Below are 23,718 nucleotides of genomic sequence, written 5' to 3' on the forward strand. Positions count from 1 at the left end.
TGCATTTCCATCTGGTTTTCAGATTTCTTGGGGACCGCTCCGCCGGGACAGGGATTTAGAATGGTATTGTGTCGCACACGATCGGATTTTGGCGCATCAGCACCTTTCATGCGACAGAAATCGGGGGGCAGGCCGTTGGATGATCCAACGGATTCGGACTAAGCGCGGGATTTAAAATTTTGTCGCAAGTCAATGCACTAACATGAACCAGGAAGAAGGTAAACTCCGTCGGACCTGAGTGGGGAAGCGACACATACAGGATATCGGGTGCACAATCTCAATGAATCGTGCCGGAGTCCATGATCGTGTGACGACGCACAGCTGGCAGGTAAGTAAATATGCCCCATTGACTTCTTCTCTTCTACATTATCCATTATGAGACCTACATCAGCCAAAGAATGGCCTCTTCGGACCTCAGATGCAGGTGCCATGATCTCCCGGAACTTTGGGGGCTGAAAACTAGAAGTAAGGGAGCGGAGTGGGAACCAGGAGCCTGAGCAGGGTAAGTACACATTCTTTTTTTGCCACAATTGCTCCCACTCCACAGGTATTTCCAGAATTCCTGGACACCCCTTTAACTCAATTTAGTATTTGCTTTAGTAGAAAATTATAAATGAACTTATGATTTAGCCCACAGAAGCCAAGTGGGAGGTAACTTTTTATTTTATTCTGGAGGTGTGTTAACGCCTCTTTTTATTATGGATTGTGTATGATTTGCATAAATATTGAAATCCTTCAGACTAGCCAAGTCAGTTCAGTATAGTTAGTATAGCATCGGCAGTAGTGATGAGCCCGAACTTTAGGTGGCGGCCTTCGTTTGGCTGCTCTGCCTAATTCGGACATGTTGATTGATGGGCTTGAGTGGTCATGCAGGCAGTTTTACACCCCTTACAACTAGGCTGCGCTTGGCTAAACCTAAAGTTCGGGTCCCCTCATCTCTAATAGTTTAGTATATATTCTGACAGCTTTGGGAGGTATCTAGACTAGACTAGATACTAGACTATTCCAGACACATAACCAAGCTCTCTGTCATTGGTCAGTTTAGTAATAGATATTTCATCCAGGAGTTAGCTAAGTCTTTAGACCAATCGTTGTAGTATAATCAGTTCTGTTCTCCGGAAAAATCATCATTTTAACCCCATTTATCGATGTCATCCCTAAACCAATCCCCCATCATCTGATGTCACTGCTCCCATTAATTCTCCTATCTGATACTATAATGTACATAGATGGAATTTGCACTTACTGCTCATAGAGGCCAATTATAATATGTAAATTTGCCAATGTTATACTTAAGGGATTGTGCTGGATTTGTAAATTCACTTATTCTGGGACGCAGGACATTAGCATATAAATAAATCAGAGTATAAATCCCATCAAAATGGCACAATCCATGACCTCCATGAGCACATTAAGGTAGTATTTGAGATGTAATCAGTGAATAGATCTTTCTTCTTCTCAACTCTTTGTATCTGGATCCTCATGGGTGGGGCTAAGGATGAGTGAGGAGCAAAAGATTGTTCCCACAGAGACAGGAAGTTGTGTATAAATGCAGAGGGCAGAATGGTGAGAACAGGGAAAAGCTGTAGCTCTCAAAGGAGTCAAAGGCCACTATTGATAATGACTCCCCAATATCTAATGAAAGAGATTTATTGAAAAGTGGCCAACCCCTTTAATCCTATATCAGCACACTCCATAGAAACCACTGAAAATTTCACAAAGAAATTTTGTGCAATTAACATTATATATGCTCCACTAAGGTTTGCAATGCTGTGGGTAAAACTATTTTATTTAATCTGTCTTTGGCCAGTGTGCTTCAGACATGAGATGCATAGACACTTAGATAGATGATTTAAGATAGATAGATACAGGGGTGTAACGACCATGGGCTAGATGTATTACTTGTTGTTTCTGTTGTTTTTGTGCCTTTTCATATTGCCACACTGTTTATGCGCCAAAAAATAACCATGTTTTCCTCATTTATGTTCATTGAGGCGCAAAAACACTCCAACCTAATGGTCCCGTAAACTTAGAAGCAACACTGAGCTCTTGTGCAGAGCAGCTTATCCCCAGCAGCAGAGCTCAGCAGACACCACAGACACTAAGTGCAGCCTCTGTTTACAGTTTATGACCTTCTATTTACAAACAATCTGCAAAAACCTCAGCTCAGAGCAGGGGAGAAGAGAAGTTTGTAGAATTTGGCAGACAGTAGAGAGAAGTGTCCCCTGTGTAGCAGGACAGACGAGAAGTGTGTGGGGGAGAGACAGGACAGGGAAGTGTCCCGTGTAGCAGGACGATCACACTGGTGTCTGAGGAGGATACTGGCCAAAACTAGAGGGGGGCAGCAGGAGATCAGCACAGGAGGATCCCTTCCAGGAGAAGCCCCTGCTGAGGAGGTCACTTAGTGCAGGCTGTCACACACTGGGTGCTGCTGTGAGGGTCATTCTCATGCTGGGGTGCGGGAGAGAAGCAGAGAAGAGCTTGTAGGAGGATCACATGTAAGTGCCCGAGTCTAAGATTGCACATATCAGAGAGAGACAGAGAGACACGGAAACTGTAAGAGAGACACATACAGAGGAGCAAATTTACTTACCCGGTCTTGTCACGATCCCCGATCCGGACAGTCCAACGAGGATGAAGTCCGGTGCGATTCACTAAGATCATGCGCCCGAGATCCTGCATGCATTGCTTCCTTGATCTCGTCCGCCGGAGTTCACAATTTGAAATGTTAAATCCCGTGCGTAGTCCGAATCCGTTGGGTTGTCCGATGGCACGCCCCCCTGTTAAATGTGGCGCAAAAAGGAAATCGTCGGGAAACCCGATGAAAATGCGCTCCGCGGACCCTTAATAAATGAGCCCCAGAGACTGTCAGAGAGAGATAGACACACAGACTGCCAGAGACACAGAGACAGTCAGAAAGAAAGAGACAGTCAGAAAGAGACAGAGAGACTGTCAGAGAGAGACTCACACAGAGACTGTCATAGAGAGACTCACACAGAGAATGTCAGGGAGAGACACACAGACACTGACAGAGAGAGAGAGAGCCACACAGAGACAATTGGAGAGAGAGACATATAAAGACTGTTGGAAAGAGAGACATACACAGAGACAGTCGGACAGAGAGAGACACACACAGACAGTTGGAGAGACGCACACACAGAGACAGTCATAGAGAGATAGACACACAGAGACAGTCAGAGAGAGAGTGACACACAGAGACAGTCGAAGAGAGAGATAGATACATGTAAAATATTTTTTGTTAACCCATTCTAATTTGATATAGCTAAGAGCAGTTATTTACGATCCCGGGCAACACTGGGAATTTTATAAAATAAATAAGGTAAAATGAGGTAAATTGTGGAAACTATCACCTGGCATCACCCTACTAGTCTTGTATAGCAGATAGATCACACAGCATTAAGATGTGGCTTAATCCTGCAAATTATAAAGTGGAAATGATGCAATTAATCAATTGTCCAAGGGATGTATTTATAGAGAGGCGGCTGTATCTACAGAGGAGGCGCTGCCACTACCCCAGGGACGTAACAAGCTGTCACTGACCCTGGCATCCGGGACTCCCTTCATATTTCTGCTTCACATCATCACAGTAAGATGGTGTCTTAAAGGGGCCGATACAGATGAAATAAGCCTGGGCCAAAGTGTTAGGCTTCATGTATACTGTATACCCACTGTATGGCTCTGTGTGAAGGCAATAATCGAGTTATTTGTGCCCTATCCTGCCCCGGAGACAATGGAAGATAATAGCATATATAGGTAACTATGCCACACAGGGCAAGTACCATTTTTGGTAGTCGCATTATAGAATTATACAAAAAAATAGTAAACTATTGTTCTATAGTATCCTATGACAGATCATAGTATACGTATAGTATAAAATACCTAATATCCTGTCCCCCCACACTCATACACACATTACAAAATACATTCCATTTAGACCAATAAGTTATTAAGGTTGAATCTCTGTCTAAATTGGAGTTTTTATATAAACCCATCAAAAACAAAAAAAAACCTCAAAAATTAAGACCCCCAAATAGGGACAGACCCCAAACTAGAGCCCTAATCTAACATAGGTCACATAAATAAAGACATAAATAAAGGTTACATGTCAAGGAACAAGTCAGAATCCATAAACACATACAGACCCCAAAACAAATAGAGACCCCCTAAACTAGTAAGTATCCAAAATCATACAATCACTTTTGCGAGTTACTGCATCTTACTGTCTTCTTCTCTTCGAGGGAAAGGTGTAGTCAAAATCCACAGCCATATATTAGTATATGAGAGAATAGGAAGGCAAACAAGGGAAGACCAGACAGCGGAGGGTGAGGAGTTTGTCCGAGCCGCTGTGACAAACTCCTCACCCTCCGCGTGGCAGTCTCTTATCACTTGAGAAAGGAGTTCCTAATACTCCGAAACGCGTTGTGTTCCAAGACCAGTAATAAACAATCCTCTTAACCCGACCCGACGAGTCATCCTGAATCATTGTGTACGCCACATTTGACAGTACCCCATCTACCTCTCCATATATTAGTATATATCAGACCCTATCAGACCCACCTCGAGAATGAAGGTCACCACTTCCTGTTTTGTAGTCGGGAAGAATAGAAAGATGGCGTCACATAGGGATAGCCATAGGAGAACTGAACATAGTGAAGAATTTTATACCTCTCTCGTAAACCTGAACGGACTGATAGTGTAGATGCTTGGACACTTCTCTATTCTGCTCTGTTAGTGGTCCCCCTTCTCAAGTTATGGGACCTTCATCTATTAGGTATTTATGATGTATGTTGTGATAGGAAAATTCCTTTAACTGCGGCAGTCAAGAGAGGAGGTAAGTATTTATCAGGACACGACTACCTGGGGACTGAGCAGCTCTTTCAGGGGTCAAGAGTCTCTTCAACATTTTTCATTGCGTCTCCTGGATTTTCCAGTAGAGTAGACGTGTGTGGTCTCCTGGATTTTCCAGTAGAGTAGACGTGTGTAGTCTCCTGGATTTTCCAGTAGAGTAGACATGTGTGGTACAATATTATGGTAAGTTGAGTAAAAAAGAGAACAATACTACTCACGATTAAGGTGACCGGTGATAGAAAGGCCCAGCAGGCTTTAAAATATATCCCTGGCTTGAATCCCAGCATCATCTGGATGTCTCTGCAGAAGCTCTTGATTCCTGGACAAGTAACGCGTTACACAATTAGATGTCTTATAGATGAGGCCTTCCTAGATGTTATAGTATTATTGTGGTGCTGAGGGTTAGATAGTTTGATCTTTAATAGTTTTAACATGATTGATCCAGGAACATGGTCGGGGCAGTCATTTGCTGCCGTGTCTGGATCGGGGCAAGGAATAGACCACGTTGAAGACCAACACACCATCAGACTGTAAGTGGTGGACAGTCTCAATTCCACTCTTTTTACCTATTTCTCACATTTTTTTACCTACTTTCAGCCATTTTTATCCATGTTTGTCATACATAACTTCTTATTCCCATTCTTTTTACCCATTTCTCAATTTTATGTACCTATTTTTAACCATTTTTTATCCATGTTTGTCCTACATAACATCTCTTGAAGGCATTAGGTGGCAATAGACCTTTAGGTGGGCCACTTTTTGGACTCTTGAGCAACAAAGCCCCCACAGATTTTTGTCTTAGTCTAAATGCACTAAAAAAAAATAATTTAATACATAGATTGATAGAAGTTCTTTTTGCTTGGTTCTTCCATGGAAGTATGGAGAATTGCTGACAATAACTATATCATACAGTGCAGTTTGTGCCACATGGGGCTTGTGTGATGCCATAAGATCTTCTGCACATGTTCCTCTTGCCATAGATTCACTGGGGAAGATTTATTAGAAGTGTCTGAGGTCAAATTGTTCATGGCAACCAATCAGAGCTCCGCTTTCATTTGTAAACAGCTGTGGAAAAATGAAAGCTGGGCTCTGACTGGTTTTCATGGGCAACTACAACAGTTCTTCTCTTAGAAACTTATGATAAATCTCCCCCTATTGATTTTATACAGTATATATAATATGTAGCTAATATGTAGATTTTTTATAGTGTGGTCTAAGGGGTTTCTTTTAATCTCTCTTTAGATCCAGTGGTAAATGTGACAGCCCCTTGTGGTATCAAAGCAGAGTATTGCTCCTCATCAGACGTCGGTAGGATGGATGAGATGCAGCCACCAGATATATGACTGGATATCAGCGTTACATCCCTAATGGCTTGTGTGTAATAGGCTGAATGTCTCATTACGTTTTACTTATTCTGGAACTGATAGCTTTACGATACGAGGATCTGATGAACGTTATGATATGTTACTTACAGCATTACTGACATGGAAATTGGAGAAGCTTTGCTTCATTGAATTACAGTAATTATATTAGACAGTTAAAGGGATATTTCTGTTTTGGTGCAAGTAACCCTACCAAAAGGATCACAAGAGGACTTCTACGCGGTTTCGGATAAGACATTGCAGAAGATCATCTGGTGGGAAGAGGCTTTAGCCCAATACTGATCCAGCAGAAGACAGCCCAATTTGGAGGAACAAGAGTCTATTTCCTAGGAGTTGATGGAGAGTTGGCCCCCAAAATAATTGTCTGGTGAGCCCAAAGAACCGCAGTCCAACACCGCATATCCGTAAATAAATCTAAAGATTGGCCAATCATGTACAGCAATTCTCTTCATGTTCATGGGGGACTAGCAGAGATAGCCTAGTGCTGTACTTCACTTTCTCCGTCAATCTGGTAGAGGTGAATGGATCAGCGATTCATTGTCGGATCGGTGGGGGCTCTATTTTTGTGTTTAACCCAACTATGGCTAGGAAAAATCTTAAAATTACAGGAAAACCCCTTTAAGTGTTATAAAAATCACGAGAGTCTACTTTGTAAATTTTGTGTGAGGACTAGAGATGAGCGAGCACTAAAATGCTCGGGTACTCGTTATTCGAGACGAACTTTTCCCGATGCTCGAGTGCTCGTTTCGAGTAACGAGCCCCATTGAAGTCAATGGGAGACTCGAGCATTTTTCAAGGGGACCAAGGCTCTGCACAGGGAAGCTTGGCCAAACACCTGGGAACCTCAGAAAAGGATGGAAACACCACGGAAATGGACAGGAAACAGCAGGGGCAGCATGCATGGATGCCTCTGAGGCTGCTTAATCGCACCATTATGCCAAAAGTATGGGCAACAGCATGACCATGACAAAGTGACAGAATGAGGCTAGATAGCATCTAAAACATGCAATAATTGACCCTGACACTATAGGGGACGGCATGCAGAGGCAGCGGCAGGCTAGAGAGTGGCATGGCGACATACCCTAAATGGACTCAGGCTTCAAACCAATGGGTGGCAGAGAGGAACCAAAGGAGGTGAGCAAGAAGCGCTCAAATAATATCGGTACATGATAAAAGTTTGCCAGTATATTTTGTGGATTACACAGCAGGGTGGCGACAAAGTTAACATGGAAGCCATGAAAACAATCCAAAATTCTGCCTGACACAGCTCGTTTGATAAGGGGACCATGTATGGAGGCAGTGAACTAGTAGTAGATTAAAGGTGCTGCAGTTAAAACTATGTTAGTTGGATCTTGGCATGGAGCTGGCGCTCCGCTGCCAGGCGAGCTTTCGCCAATCCAAGCCCCTGTCTCTAGGCTACTCCCCAAACAGCACTTCTAAGAACCTTTTGTATAAGATCAAGTGTAGTAGCGTTCTTATAAGTTTGGGATATGGCGGGTGAGGGGAATGTAAACATCTGCGCAAGAAGCGCTGAAATAATATCCGTAAATGAAAAAAGTTTTCCAGCATATTTTGTGGCTTACACAGCACGGTGGCGACAAAGTTAACAAGTTTGATGTGGAATGCCCTGTAATAGCTCTTGGGCGGTGTGCCTTTTATCACCTAGGCTCAGCAGTTTGAGCACCGCCTGCTGTCGCTTAGCGACGGCACTGCTGCTGTGCCTAGAGCTACCGACTGATGGCGCCATGCCCACGGATGGTAATTCGGAGGAGGAGGAGGTGGAGGAGGGGTGGGAGGAGGAGGAGGCATAGTAGGCCTGAAACACCTGGACCGAGGTAGGCCTCTGCGTCGGCAGTATATGACCAGCCCCAGGGTCAGACTCGGTCCCAGCCTGCACCAAGTTAAGTGTAGTAACGTTCTTATAAGTTTGGAATATGGCGGGTGAGGGGAATGTAAACAGATGCGCAAGAAGCGCTGAAATAATATCCGTAAATGGTAAAAGTTTGCCAGTATATTTTGAGGATTACACAGCAGGGTGGCGACAAAGTTAACAAGTTTGTTGTGGAAGCCATGAAAACAACCCAAAATTCTGCCTGACACAGCACGTTTGATAAGGCGGCCATGTATGGAGGCAGTGAACTAGTAGTAGATTAATGGTGCTGCAGTTAAAACTATGTTAGTTGGTTCTTGGCATGGAGCTGGCGCTCCGCTGCCAGGCAAGCTTTCGCCAATCCAAGCCCCTGTCTCTAGGCTACTCCCCAAACAGCACTTCTAAGAACCTTTTGTATAAGATCAAGTGTAGTAGCGTTCTTATAAGTTTAGGATATGGCGGGTGAGGGGAATGTAAACAGATGCGCAAGAAGCGCTGAAATAATATCCGTAAATGGTAAAAGTTTGCCAGTGTATTTTGTGGATAACACAGCAGGGTGGCGACAAAGTTAACAACTTTGATGTGGAATCCATGAAAACAACCCAAATTTCGGCCTGACACACCTCGTTTGATAAAGGGACGATGTATGGAGGCAGCTATATGGGCGACTTTTGGAGGTAGCAATGAAGACAACGTGTGGAGGCTGCTATGGAGACAATTCAATTTGGATAGTGCCTGTATGTGGCAGTCCAAAAAAGTTTTCAAACCAGAGGAGCAGGTAGGTGGCCCTCCAGAAAAATGGAATAGATTGAGTGCCTGTATGTGGCAGTCCAAAAAAGTTTTCAAACCAGAGGAGCAGGTAGGTGGCCCTCCAGAAAAATGGAATAGATTGAGTGCCTGTATGTGGCAGTCCAAAAAAGTTTTCAAACCAGAGGAGCAGGTAGGTGGCCCTCCAGAAAAATTGAATAGATGGAGTGCCTGTATGTGGCACTCCCAAAAATTGTTTAAAACAGAGGACCGGGTCGGTGGCCCTCCATAAAAATTAAATGCATAAAGTACTATAGCTAGAGCCAGTGGGCCCTGTCAAAAAATAGCCAGTTTCCTCTGCTTTACTGTACAAAGAGGAGGAGAAGGAGGAAAATGAGGAGGAGGAGGAGTGGATAAATTATTCAGGTTGAGCTTCCTTCACCTGGTGGAGATTGGAAATTAGGAGAAATCCAGGCTTTATTCATCTTGATAAGCGTCAGCCTGTCAGCGCTGTCAGTCGACAGGCGTGTACGCTTATCGGTGATGATGCCACCAGCTGCACTGAAAACCCGCTCGGACAAGACGCTAGCGGCAGGGCAGGCAAGAACCTCCAAGGCGTACAGCGCCAGTTCGTGCCACATGTCCAGCTTTGAAACCCAGTAGTTGTAGGGAGCTGTGTGATCATTTAGGACGATGGTATGGTCAGCTACGTACTCCCTCACCATCTTTCTGTAAAGATCAGCCCTACTCTGCTGAGACTGGGGACAGGTGACAGTGTCTTGCTGGGGTGACATAAAGCTGGCAAAAGCCTTGTAAAGCGTACCCTTGCCAGTGCTGGACAAGCTGCCTGCTCGCCTACTCTCCCTCGCTACTTGTCCCGCAGAACTACGCACTCTGCCGCTAGCGCTGTCAGAAGGGAAATACTGTTTCAGCTTGTGCACCAGGGCCTGCTGGTATTCATGCATTCTCACACTCCTTTCCTCTCCAGGGATGAGAGTGGAAAGATTTTGCTTGTACCGTGGGTCCAGGAGAGTGTACACCCAGTAATCAGTGCTGGAATAAATTCTTTGAACGCGAGGGTCACGGGATAGGCAGCCTAGCATGAAATCTGCCATATGCGCCAGAGTACCAACGCGTAAGAATTCACTCCCCTCACTGGCCTGACTGTCCATTTCCTCCTCCTCCAACTCCTCCAACTCCTCTTCTTCTGCCCATACACGCTCAACAGTGAAGGACTCAACAATGGTCCCCTCTTGTGTCTCGCCAACATTCTCCTCCTCTTCCTCCTCCACCTCCACCTCCTCCGATATGCGCTGAGAAACAGACCTAAGGGTGCTTTGGCTATCAACAAGGGAATCTTCTTCCCCCGTCTCTTGTGAGGAGCGCAAAGCTTCCGACTTCATGCTGACCAGAGAGTTTTTCAACAGGCCAAGCAGCGGGATGGTGAGGCTGATGATGGCGGCATCGCCACTGACCATCTGTGTTGACTCCTCAAAGTTACTCAGCACCTGACAGATATCAGACATCCACGTCCACTCCTCATTGTAGACTTGAGGAAGCTGACTGACCTGACTACCAGTTCTGGTGGAAGTTGACATCTGGCAGTCTACAATCGCTCGGCGCTGCTGGTAAACTCTGGATAACATGGTCAGTGTTGAATTCCACCTCGTGGGCACGTCGCACAACAGTCGGTGAGCGGGCAGTTGGAGGCGGCGCTGCGCTGCCCTGAGAGTGGCAGCATCTGTGCTGGACTTCCTGAAATGCGCACAGATGCGGCGCACCTTCGTGAGCAAATCAGACAGATTGGGGTATGTCTTGAGGAAACGCTGAACTATCAGATTTAACACATGGGCCAGGCATGGCACATGTGTCAGTCTGCCGAGTTGCAGAGCCGCCACCAGGTTACGGCCGTTGTCACACACAACCATGCCTGGCTTCAGGTTCAGCGGTGCCAGCCACAGATCAGTCTGCGCCGTGATGCCCTGTAATAGTTCTTGGGCGGTGTGCCTTTTATCGCCTAGGCTCAGCAGTTTGAGCACCGCCTGCTGTCGCTTAGCGACGGCACTGCTGCTGTGCCTAGAGCTACCGACTGATGGCGCCATGCCCACGGATGGTCGTTCGGAGGAGGAGGTGGAGGAGGGGTGGGAGGAGGAGGAGGCATAGTAGGCCTGAAACACCTGGACCGAGGTAGGCCCCGCAATCCTCGGCGTCGGCAGTATATGACCAGCCGCAGGGTCAGACTCGGTCCCAGCCTCCACCAAGTTAACCCAATGTGCCGTCAGCGATATATAGTGGCCCTGCCCGGCAGCACTCGTCCACGTGTCCGTGGTCAGGTGGACCTTGTCAGAAACGGCGTTGGTCAGGGCACGGATTATGTTGTCTGACACGTGCTGGTGCAGGGCTGGGACGGCACATCGGGAAAAGTAGTGGCGGCTGGGGACCGAATACCGAGGGGCGGCCGCCGCCATGAGGCTGCGAAAGGCCTCGGTCTCTACTAGCCTATAGGGCAGCATCTCCAGGCTTAGCAATCTGGAGATGTGCACATTAAGGGCTTGGGCGTGCGGGTGGGTTGCACTATATTTGCGTTTCCGCTCCAGCGTCTGGGGTATGGAGAGCTGAACGCTGGTGGATGCTGTGGAGGATCGTGGGGGCGACGATGGGGTTTTTGTGGCAGGGTCCTGGGCAGGGGGCTGACTATCAGCTGACACAGGGGAAGGAGCAGTGGTGTGCACGGCCGGAGGTGAACGCGCTTGTTGCCACTGAGTGGGGTGTTTAGCATTCATATGCCTGCGCATACTGGTGGTAGTTAAGCTATTAGTGGTGGAACCCCTGCTGATCCTGGTTTGGCAAATGTGGCACACCACAGTCCGTCGGTCATCCGGTGTTTCCTTAAAGAACCTCCAGACTTCTGAAAATCTAGCCCTCGCCGCAGGAGCCCTCGCCACGGGAGCTTCACTAGTTGACACATTTGGCGCTGATGCACCAGCTCTGGCCCTGCCTCTGCGTCTGGCCCCACCACTGCCTCTTCCAACCTGTTCTGGTCGAGGACTCTCCTCCGTCTCAGAAGCACTGTGTTCACCCGGCCTCTCAACCCAGTTTGGGTCTGTCACCTCATCATCCTCCGATCCCTCAGTCTGCTCCCCCCTCGGACTTCCTGCCCTGACAACAACTTCCCCACTGTCTGACAACCGTGTCTCCTCATCGTCGGACACCTCTTCACACACTTCTTCCAGTACGTCAGCAAGGTCATCATCACCCACAGACTGCGACTGGTGGAAAACCTGGGCATCGGAAAATTGCTCATCAGCAACCGGACAAGTGGTTTGTGACTGTGGGAAGGGTCCAGAAAACAGTTCCTCAGAGTATGCCGGTTCAAATGCCAAATTTTGCTGGGAGGGGGCAGACTGGGGGGGAGGAGGCTGAGGTGCAGGAGCTGGAGGAGTGCCGATTTCGGTGACATGGGTGGACTGCGTGGAAGACTGACTGGTGGACAAATTGCTCGAAGCATTGTCGGCAATCCACGACATCACCTCTTCGCACTGTTCTGGCCTCAACAGTGCTCTACCACGAGTCCCAGTAACTTCAGACATGAACCTAGGGAGTGTAGCTCTGCGGCGTTCCCCTGCTCCCTCATAAGCAGGTGGTGTCTCACCCCGCCCAGGACCACGGCCTCTGACCCCTGCAGTAGTTGGACGCCCACGTCCCCGCCCTCGTCCTCTACCCCTAGCCCTCGGGTTAAACATTTTGAAAATGAGAGTTATAACTTTAATTTTTTTTTTAACTTTTTTTTGTGTTTTTTTTTTTTTGTGTGTTTTTTAGTTTTTAAAACCAAACGATGCTATCCTATTGCTATGGCTATTTTCTAGCCAAGTATGAAAGCACACTGCTATGCCAGATGAGATGACGCTGAGTTATTAAAAAAATAAACGTAAAATAAAAAAGGAAATGGCAGACTGTGCCTAATTGAAATCCAACCCCGGGCCCTAATAAATTTTCCCACTTCGGTCTTTGCGATGGATATGTGCGTCACTAAGCGCAAAACACAGTGGTCGCAAGTCTCACTCCAAATTGCTCACAATTTGCTAGTAGATGCACTGCAGCAAGGACAGCCACCAGCAGATCAACCAGAAATCAAATATATATAACGCTACTGTAGGCGTAAGTAAGCCGTTTGGATTCTCCTATGGCTATTTTCTAGCCAAGTATTAAAGCACACTACTATGCCAGATGAGATGACGCTGAGTTATGAAAAAAATAAACGTAAAATAAAAAAGGAAATGGCAGACTGTGCCTAATTGAAATCCAACCCCGGGCCCTAATAAATTTTCCCACTTCGGTCTTTGCGATGGATATGTGCGTCACTAAGCGCAAAACACAGTGGTCGCAAGTCTCACTCCAAATTGCTCACAATTTGCTAGTAGATGCACTGCAGCAACTACAGCCACCAGCAGATCAACCAGAAATCAAATATATATAACGCTACTGTAGGCGTAAGTAAGCCGTTTGGATTCTCCTATGGCTATTTTCTAGCCAAGTATTAAAGCACACTACTATGCCAGATGAGATGACACTGAGTTATTAAAAAATAAACGTAAAATAAAAAAGGAAATGGCAGACTGTGCCTAATTGAAATCCAACCCCGGGCCCTAATAAATTTTCCCACTTCGGTCTTTGCGATGGATATGTGCGTCACTAAGCGCAAAACACAGTGGTCGCAAGTCTCACTCCAAATTGCTCACAATTTGCTAGTAGATGCACTGCAACAACTACAGCCACCAGCAGATCAACCAGAAATCAAATATATATAACGCTACTGTAGGCGTAAGTAAGCCGTTTGGATTCTCCTATGGCGATTTTCTAGCCAAGTATTAAAGCACACTACTATGCAAGATGAGATGACACTGAGTTATTAAAAAAATAAACGTAAAATAAAAAGAAACTGGCAGACTGTGCCTAATTGATATCAAACCCCTAATAAATTTTCCCACTTTGGTGTTTGAGGTGGATATGTGTGTCACTAAGAGCTAAACACAACGGTAGCAAGTCCCCCTGCAAATTCCTCACAATATGGTACTAGCTGCACTACTAGTGCCAGCAAGCCCAGCCACAAGCAAATAAAAAAAAAAAGTATAACGTTATTGTAGCCCTAAGAAGGGCTGTTGGGTTGTTGTAGAATCACTCCTGCCTAACACTATTCTAATAGAACACCCTAACGCTTTCCCTGACCAGCAGCAGCTCTCTCCCTAGCGGCATCCAGACACAGAATGATCCGAGCAGCGCGGGCAGCGGCTAGTCTATCCCAGGGTCACCTGATCTGGCCAGCCAACCACTGCTATCGACGTGTAAGGGTACCACGTCATGCTGGGTGGAGTGCAGAGTCTCATGGCTTGTGATTGGCTCTGTTTTTGGCCGCCAAAAAGCAAAACGGCGGGAGCTGCCATTTTCTCGAGCGGGCGAAATACTCGTCCGAGCAACGAGCAGTTACGAGTACGCTAATGCTCGATCGAGCATCAAGCTCGGACGAGTATGTTCGCTCATCTCTAGTGAGGACGGGTGTTTGTTTTACCCCTGTCATACCCCGAAATGAAGAGAGCAGCCAGTTGTGCATGCACCGGTGGCCCCATTCATCTCTATTGTGTTAACGCCAAGTGCCGTACTCAGTAATCTCAGTCAGCATTCTCATAATTATCCTAATTTGCGGGGTCCCATCACTGAGACCCCAGCAATCAGCAAATTATTCCCTATACTGTGAGGCTAACTTGTTTGTCAATGGAGAACCCCTTTAAGATTGCCCAAATCCATGGACTTCTGCAGGCCCTTTCAACGATCTAAGGTCTATTGGGAGCTCTTGACTATGCTCTGACAGCAGGTGTTGGAAGAGACCAGGATCAGCCACCAAAAGGATAGCGTGGTAGTGTATTCTCCCCTCCGTCCATACAGAGCACATACTTCAGTGATGAAAGGATCATGATAAATATATTATTATAGACATCAGGTCTTACCATAAATTCTTGAGACCACAAGACAGAATGTGATGACCAGTACCAGAAGACCAAACCCTGCACTGTAGTCATCCAGTAGGACCAGCCAGTACATTCCGCCCTAAGACATAAAGATATAACTAGTGAACAAATAAGCAATGACCACATTTTTTATAGCTTTTATAACTCAGTTATGAGGGTCTACATGCTCTACTATATGTGGATCTGAAGGCATTAAAAAAGTTCCATGGCCCCCATGCTGTAGGTCTACCTATGTGGTAGGGGGAGTTTGTAATACACTAAGGTCTTCTGAGGTTCTAACGAGACCTTGCCATGTGTTACCCTAAAATGCATCTTCACAGTAACCCTTTTATCTTCATCTCTTTATAAAGTAGGTGCTCAACCTCAACAGGTCTGACCACAATTGACTCCAGGAAGGCCCTGGAGTCAACCGTAACAAGACTTGTTCCAGTTTTCCATCATGAAGGTTCATACATCTGATGGAGGCCGATGGTCCTGGTCAGGCCAACTTTTTGGAAATGGACAAGGGCATCCAAAAACTCCTATAAGGTGCTACGGAATTCCAGCCATTGTCTTGAACTAATCGTGTCAATCCACATCAATCTACAACCAACGGCATTGATGACCATTTACTTAAATTAATATTGTCAAGAATAATTTATATAAAACTAATAGGGCAAATGGGCTAGGTGGAATTCCTGGCGCATGGCCAAGAGGGTGTAGAGGGGCGTGGAGGAGGAGGCACGGGATAAGTGGGCCGGAGGAGGTACCAAGACCAACATCAAAAATGTTCCTTCTATGGTGCCAATAGCCAGTGTCGGCTCCAGGTTTCAGTAGGCCCCTGGGTGACAGAGCCTCAGTGGGCCCTTTTGCAGTGAACTCATGTGGCAGGGGTAAAAATCCAGAAACTAAAACAGTCTCCTGATCCCTAAATATTTCCCTAGTTTATCGTCCTAAACAGCCCCCTCATGGTTATTTTATATAAAGCCGGGATTTCTTATGTACAGCCTAATGTAGCCCCCACCCCCAGCAGCTCTGGGCCCCCTACACTTGCCCAGGTATGCCCAGTGCTGATGCCGACCCTGCTGAAAAAAACTATTGTGAGCAATTCCAATACAAGTGCATAGCACTGAACTGCAATACCAGATATGACCTATTAGTCAGAGTGTCGCTGTTACAGGAAGAAAACAGTTTGTACTTCCTTATGTGATAAGAATATCATTCCCGGCTTAGAAATCCCAGTGAACAGATAAAACTTACATCAGTTGTCAGGATCAGTCCCAGCAGGAATAAAGCTACGCAGATAATAAGAGAGAAAAAAGCTTTCTTTGGTCTGAGGTAGTAGGGGAACTCATCTGTGATGGCCGTCACTATGGTCTCCATGAAAGCAAACTGCAGGGAAGCAAATGATACTCTTTGTACATTTTTTATATAAAATACAGTATAAGAGAGAACCAAAATTATACAGAAGAAACTAACCTGACTGTCTAATCCGAGGGTCAGCAGCATAAAGAAGAAGAGGAAAGACCAGAACGGTGAGAGCGGCAGCATAGTCATGGCTTGTGGGTATACTACAAAGGCCAAACCTGGACCTAGAAGAAGAAGAAGAAAGAAAGACTAATCTAAAGATGCAGACACTGAACTCCAATACATAAAGTATACAAATATCCCATTCAGCAAATTCCAAACTCTACAGAATTTTGTACCACAAATCTATATATGAATCTATGTATGTACCAGCTTCTCCTGCTCTATAACATGCTGCCTGTAGATAGAACAATTGGTACCTTCTGCTCAGCTCCTCCTGCTCTATAACATGCTCCCTGCAGATAGGACACTATGTACAATCTGCTCAGCTCCTTCTGCTTTATAACATGCTGATCTCGAAAAAAAAGTTCATATTCTGGGTGGCCCAAGAAACCCCAGTCTGACATTGGGTATCAGTTTGTACTCTCTGGGGGGTCCTGATCACTGGAAGCACCAATGATCAAAACATGGGGGCCTACAAGACCCTGAAGTGCTTCATGTGAATCACTTAAATATGGGGCTGTGTGAAATTACCAGATCCATAGTAAGTAACTGGCTGAGCCGTCATGTACATGCAAGTCCCTATTCTTGTCATTGCTGAGTGTCCTATTAGCCGTACCCGCAGGGACACTTATCCCCTTAACAATTGTTAACCACTGTCCTACTGATAAAAGATAAAGGTCACTAGAAGGAAAATCCTTAAATTCTCTTGTTTTTATAAAATTCAGCCTAATAATGAATAGATATTTGCGTCCAGCTGTAGTCTGTTTCATTTCCAGCCGAAACTCACATAAATCTGAACATTTCTTGGCTTAATTAGTAAATTAGTCAGAGGGTCTTTTGCCAAAACGAAGTGAGATTCAATGAGAAAATAGGGGATGGAGTCTGCCAAGAGTGCAAACCAGGAATTTATGGAAATCAGCATCCAAGTATTCTACCTCCAGATATAAAATATCCCCAATTATGTGCTGATAGTAGGCGTACAGTCCACTGCTCGTCCAGCAGGATATGTAACTAGTAGTAGGCCTACGGTATAGGGTTGTTTGCTGGGAAAAATTCGACTTCAGCCTCTTGATGTATCGGGACAGGGCCTGGCGTAGAGATAAAGGCAACCGGGGAATTTTCACATGTGAATAGTTGCCAGCAGCAGCGAGTGCACAGACGCGGGGACTGTAACGCCCAACGCCGGACCACCCCCAGCCGTCCCTGCCTTCCACTCCGCTTCCACTTGGCCCAGGAGAATAGTCATCGTCCATGCCAGTCAGGGCCAACAGGAGATGCAAGAAGAGACGGAGTATGCAGTATAGTAAAGTGTTCCCCCTGGGGCACAGTGGATGTGTGTATAGCAATAGATCCCCGGATAGTGAAGGGGAGGCCCATGGCGATAGTGGCAGCCAGGGATCACATGTGGAGAAAGAAATCTTGAACAAAGACCACACAGTACAATGAATAGCAGGTAACAGGCTGTTAACTTTCTTTTCTGCAGGTGCATTGGATGGCCGTGGATCCAGAATGTGGTGATTCTGTTTAGAAGTAGGAAGTTGATAGGAGACAGGTTGGTCCTGCTGCGTAACTATCAGGCAGAATTGTAATGACCCATCCTGCGTGTCACATGTATCGTTTTATTGTTTTATTGCCAATTCTTGGGCAATATAACAGTCTAAATTTCCGTGTTGACAATCTCCAACCAGTCATAGCAATGTGATCCCCTGGCATTGTCCAGACATCACAGGGGAACACCCACAAGTCCACCAAAAAGGGAAGTTCAACCACTTTCCATGTGAATCCATGAACTTGTTGTCTTATAATTCTGAATACAGCTCTGTGCTATAACTACGGGCTTTAGCTATTGCTCCAGACATAGATTCTGATACCGAGCCTCTGTTGGATCAGATTTTTGGCCTCATTGACTGCACGATTGTAAATGACTCTGTCTATAGCTTGGGGAGGCGCGCGGGGGGGGGGGGGGGGTTGGTTTGTAGATCATTTTCCTCTTTGGTCAAATGGGAATTTTACGGATTATGGAAAATCTTGAATTTCTGACTCTGATCACACAGTGAACATTGTAAAAACCCACAATAATTAGAGCAGAGACATCGAAATTAGCTATTGGAGGAGGCTGCCAACACTTACGGGACCAATCCCAGCAGAATCGGAACGTAGAAGAAAGACACCATCTGCCTGGCAGAACGTGTACGACAATGGGCATCCCATGTGGGTGGTAGATGGATCAGCAGTAAATGTTCATAGTGTTAGATTAATGCCTTAGGGGTCCTCTTATTAAAAATAAATTAGAATGATAGTTTTCCAAAATGACTTCATTAGGGCTCCGTTGGGCTGAGTGTATAACGTGCTAAAACTTTTAGTTATAGGAGACATTCACCAGTCAGAAAATGTTAAATATTCTCTAAATGTCACACAGCCGGAGCTGTAAGGTCTCAGGGGGAAAAATGATGTCATATGTTTTTGAAAACCTCTTTTCGGGGCCTACCACCTCTCTGCATTATTAGTACGTTATGTGCCCATGTCACAGCTTGATTCGCAGCATTACAGAGATGACAGCTCTAAAACGGGAGCTAAGTGACATTAAATGTACTATGTACATCTCTACTGGGCTGTGCCCCCTGCAGTGTCTGTGGCCTTGTCGCTGTTCACACCTATTGTTTGCCATCAGTTCCAGATGCCAATTGATTACACAGAAGAGGACATAAAATAATTGTCTTCTTTCTTATTGTTTTTTTTTTTTAATGGAATTCAATGTTATAGGGAAAAAACATCAATTTCTCTATATTAAATTGATGATAGCAGAGGAAGCTTTATAGTTTGTCCTTTTCCAGATGGCTGGGTACCAAACTACTGCAGACCCTCTGCCATCTGAATAATAATCACTAGAGGGGACAAGGCTTTTTTACTATGAGAACTGTCAATCTGTGGAATAGCCTGCCTCAGGTGCTGGTCACAGCAGGGACAGCAGAGAGCTTCAAGAAGGGTCTAGATGCCTTTTTACACCTAAATAGCATTAATGGTTATGTTATATAGAATTGTTTCCCATAAATCTCTTCCTCATCCAATCCCTTCCCTTCCTATGTTGAACTTATATGTATATGTGTATAATACATATATGTATATATACACTCACCGGCCCCTTTATTAGGTACACCATGCTAGTAACGGGTTGGACCCCCTTTTGCCTTCAGAACTGCCTCAATTCTTCGTGGCATAGATTCAACAAGGTGCTGGAAACATTCCTCAGAGATTTTGGTCCATATTGACATGATGGCATCACACAGTTGCCGCAGATTTGTCGGCTGCACATCCATGATGCGAATCTCCCGGACCACCACATCCCAAAGATGCTCCATCGGATTGAGATCTGGTGACTGTGGAGACCATTTGAGTACAGTGACCTCATTGTCATGTTCAAGAAACCAGTCTGAGATGATTCCAGCTTTATGACATGGCGCATTATCCTGCTGAAAGTAGCCATCAGATGTTACAGGGTACATTGTGGTCAGAAAGGGATGGACATGGTCAGCAACAATACTCAGGTAGGCTGTGGCGTTGCAACGATGCTCAATTGGTACCAAGGGGCCCAAAGAGTGCCAAGAAAATATTCCCCACACCATGACACCACCACCACCAGCCTGAACCGTTGATACAGGGCAGGATGGATCCATGCTTTCATGTTGTTGACCCCAAATTCTGACCCTACCATCCGAATGTCGCAGCAGAAATCGAGACTCATCAGACCAGGCAACATTTTTCCAATCTTTTACTGTCCAATTTCGATGAGCTTGTGCAAATTGTAGCCTCAGTTTCCTGTTCTTAGTTGAAAGGAGTGGCACCCGGTGTGGTCTTCTGCTGCTGTAGCCCATCTGCCTCAAAGTTCGACGTACTGTGCGTTCAGAGATGCTCTTCTGCTTACCTTGGTTGTAACGGGTGGCGATTTGAGTCACTGTTGCCTTTCTATCAGCTCGAACCAGTCTGCCCATTCTCCTCTGACCTCTGGCATCAACAAGGCATTTCCGCCCACAGAACTGCCGCTCACTGGATGTTTTTTCTTTTTCGGACCATTCTCTGTAAACCCTAGAGATGGTTGTGCATGAAAATCCCAGTAGATCAGCAGTTTCTGAAATACTCAGACCAGCCCTTCTGGCACCAACAACCATGCCATGTTCAAAGGCACTCAAATCACCTTTCTTCCCCATACTGATGCTCGGTTTGAACTGCAGGATATTGTCTTGACCATGTCTACATGCCTAAATGCACTGAGTTGCCGCCATGTTATTGGCTGATTAGAAATTAAGTTTTAACGAGCAGTTGGACAGGTGTACCTAATAAAGTGGCCGGTGAGTGTACATATTATGGTGTATAATGTGCAGTGTGAACTGTTGCTGCTGTGTTGGGATTGATGATGCACATCCTCCATTCTTTAGTCTATCCTGTCGGATGCCCGGGCCCCCTGACACTACGGGCCCCATAACAGCTGCCATGGCTGTTACGCCCCTGGCTCAGGGGTCCTTGTACCCATCCTCCTGGCTGCTTCTCAAGGCCACCCTGGGTCTATACTCACCACAATATCAGTTCTCCAAAATATTCTACTGATATGCAATGGTAATGGTAAAATGTGCAAATATAAACTGTAGTATCTTTTGTCAGTACAGTGGCAAGCCCGGCACTGCATAGGGCGGACGTAGAGGGTTAACCTAGGTTCATCCACAAAAAATCCTGGTACACAGAGATGAACAAGAGATGAAGAATGGAAAATGTCAGACTCTAGTCTTACCTGCTTTAGCCACTTGATCTACTGGAACACCTAATTCCTTGGACATATATCCCAAGACAGAGAAGATAGCGAATCCGGCCAGAATGCTGGTGAAGGCATTCCCTAGTGTGACAATGAAGGTGTCCCTGCAACATAGAGATAAAATGTATATCAATTTTTTCATGGTTTTTATGTCTGTACTTGCAGCCGGTTATTGGAGTCTTTATCATTTTATGGCCAGTAGATTTGTCCTGGTCATGTGATGGACACTGTCCAGGCAAGGGGTATCGGCTCCATCGGATGCCCCCACATACAGGTGTCGGGGTATCTAGATGGTTTACGTAGAAAATAGGTTCATAAGGTTTGTTCTAGAGTTCAATTTGCATTTAAGTCGAAATATATACATGTTGTAAGTGAATCTCAGGATAATAATTAAATGTGGGCAAGGATTAACAATAAAGCTTCATTGCAGACACTTTACAGTTTTTCTCTGCAGCCTGGGAACAAATATAAGTAAATTACCAGCATCCAGAGAGCATCACCTGAGGTCACAGTGGTCAGAGAGGCCAGTCTGTAACTGGGGGTCGTCTATAAGTCAGGTGTTCTTAAGTAGGGGACTGTCTGTATGTCACATTCTCTTACGGGTATAATGCTGGTTTTCTCTTCTCCATGGTTGGTGGTGTCATGTGGCTGGGTGCCCATCAGATCTGGCATCACTCTGCTATTCCTTGGTTGCTCATTCTAGTTCATTCACTTTTCAGGCTTTAGCTCCTTACCCATCTGTATTGAACCTAGTCATGACCTGAACCTTGTTCCTGGATATCCTTGTTTGCCTGGTGTTGATTGTTCTACTTCTGGTTCCCACCCTTGGATCCATTCCTATCCATGATCTGGTCTCATACTCTGCCCTGAAGCACCTTGACTGCTCTCTTGGTGATGGCTCTAGTATAATGTCCCGCAGATGGGTCCTTACTAAATCTTTAGTGCCCCTTTAGGATTCAATATTCACTTTATAGGAATGCTCAGCCATTCTGCTGAGCTGTATTCTGCCACCTACTGCCCTGAGTGGGTATACTGTGTACAATCTTCTTTCTATTTTGCTATCAGATGTATCTGTTATGGTCACCTGAGGAGATGCAGGCTGTGCAATTGGTTGGTTTCCCAGAACAATCTAGAGAGCTCAGTTACACAGTCTGTCACTGCTGCTGACCTGTTGCTGATACTCCTAAAAAAAGTTCTCTTCTCATTGTGTATGTGCCCCTGGCCTGCTGCTTCCATCGGGGGCCTCCCTTATTACCAACTCTGGATCTGCCAACTACAGTGGGAGTGTCCCAGGGGGAACCTTCATGTGGCCTTCCCTTCTTCTTGCTTCTCCTGATAGGTGTGAGGTTCTAATCTGCAATTGCCCCTGCATACTGTCGGTCCCCGGTGGGGTTCTTACCCTCGCACCAGTCCTGACTATGCCATTGCTACAGCATGTGGTAGTTGGCTCGAGAATCCAACCAATATAATTCATACTATGATGTATGTGTTGAAGGCAAAGAACATAGAGAGGAGCTAGACTCCACACCACAATCTTGCTAGCACTGAAACCAATATGGAAACGGCGCAGACGTTACACAGCTAGGGTAACTGCATCCTAAAAACCCTAAGTATCTCTTATCAGAGCTATGTCTATTGCATCAAATGTAGAACATATAAAATGAAGATATCCATGGAATAAGGGATGCTTAAAAGCACAAGGTATGGATACGCAAAGTCTCAAATTTTTAGAAATAGCAAATTTCCATTTTACAAAAAATCCTATTTTGTGCTGACGCCAGAATACCCCTTTAAACCTTCATTAAATATTGCCAGCAACTATTGAAAAATATTTGCAGTGTTCTGTAGGCACAATGAATAATGCAGGGAAATCCTCATTAGCAGAATATATTACTACAGCTCTCGGTATCATACATCGCTCTGTTGATATATCGTGGTCCTTCTCATGGGAGAGACATTCATTTTCCTCCTTCCTTCAGCTCAGTTTTTGCTTTTTTTACCGATTGCATCTGTATTATATTAGTCATAAAAATTCTTAGCTAGATTGGACATTAGAACCGGATGGAAGTAAATTAATACATTTACCTGTAAATGTTTTGATGGAAAGTGTTGTAGGAAGCAAATGTGAGAAGTCCTCCAAACCCGACCCCGAGGGAGTAAAAGATCTGCAGAGCTGCTTCTATCCACACCTAGATGTGATAAAGACGTGTCATAAACTCATCAATAGACTTAGAATAAGTTAAGAAATAAAGTATTTAAAGGAGGATTCCCTCCCCACCAGTCACCATCTTATATACCACATCATCCATGATTGGTAGAGGTTTCATTGGTTAGACCCTTACCTATCTGACACATGTGGCCTATACTGAGAGCAATTGTTGACAATTCCTCTTATTCAGTCTATGCAGAAGGTTTGGAGCTTTGTTTTAGAAATGGAACATACTGACCAGTATAATATATACTGTATATATAAAAGCAAATCCCACCAAAGACCTTCTATAGCACTGGTGGCGA

The 23,718-nt window shown here is 45.4% G+C and overlaps 1 protein-coding gene and 1 long non-coding RNA gene across 6 annotated transcripts in view; one reads left to right on the forward strand and one right to left on the reverse strand.

The window, feature by feature from the left end:
• Nucleotides 1-6,673, forward strand: part of LOC140126313 (uncharacterized) — a 31,734-nt gene extending 25,061 nt beyond the window's left edge. For 4 of the 5 annotated variants that reach the window (XR_011854798.1, XR_011854795.1, XR_011854797.1 and 1 more), the window contains exon 3: nucleotides 6,112-6,673. This is a non-coding gene — a long non-coding RNA (uncharacterized lncRNA). The remainder of the gene's footprint in view (nucleotides 1-6,111) is intronic. The other variant, XR_011854794.1, reaches the window with a different exon arrangement.
• Nucleotides 1-23,718, reverse strand: part of SLC6A7 (solute carrier family 6 member 7) — a 55,478-nt gene that overhangs the window by 9,896 nt on the left and 21,864 nt on the right. The window contains exons 7-12 of the mRNA XM_072145597.1: nucleotides 23,290-23,393; nucleotides 21,184-21,308; nucleotides 16,350-16,462; nucleotides 16,131-16,262; nucleotides 14,871-14,970; nucleotides 5,088-5,188 (exon numbers count right to left, since the gene is read on the reverse strand). Of these exons, the coding sequence (XP_072001698.1) occupies nucleotides 5,088-5,188; nucleotides 14,871-14,970; nucleotides 16,131-16,262; nucleotides 16,350-16,462; nucleotides 21,184-21,308; nucleotides 23,290-23,393 (675 nt within the window). The remainder of the gene's footprint in view (nucleotides 1-5,087; nucleotides 5,189-14,870; nucleotides 14,971-16,130; nucleotides 16,263-16,349; nucleotides 16,463-21,183; nucleotides 21,309-23,289; nucleotides 23,394-23,718) is intronic.

This window comes from Engystomops pustulosus, chromosome 4 (genome assembly GCF_040894005.1).
Source record: "Engystomops pustulosus chromosome 4, aEngPut4.maternal, whole genome shotgun sequence".
NCBI classification, from domain to species: Eukaryota; Metazoa; Chordata; class Amphibia; order Anura; family Leptodactylidae; genus Engystomops; species Engystomops pustulosus.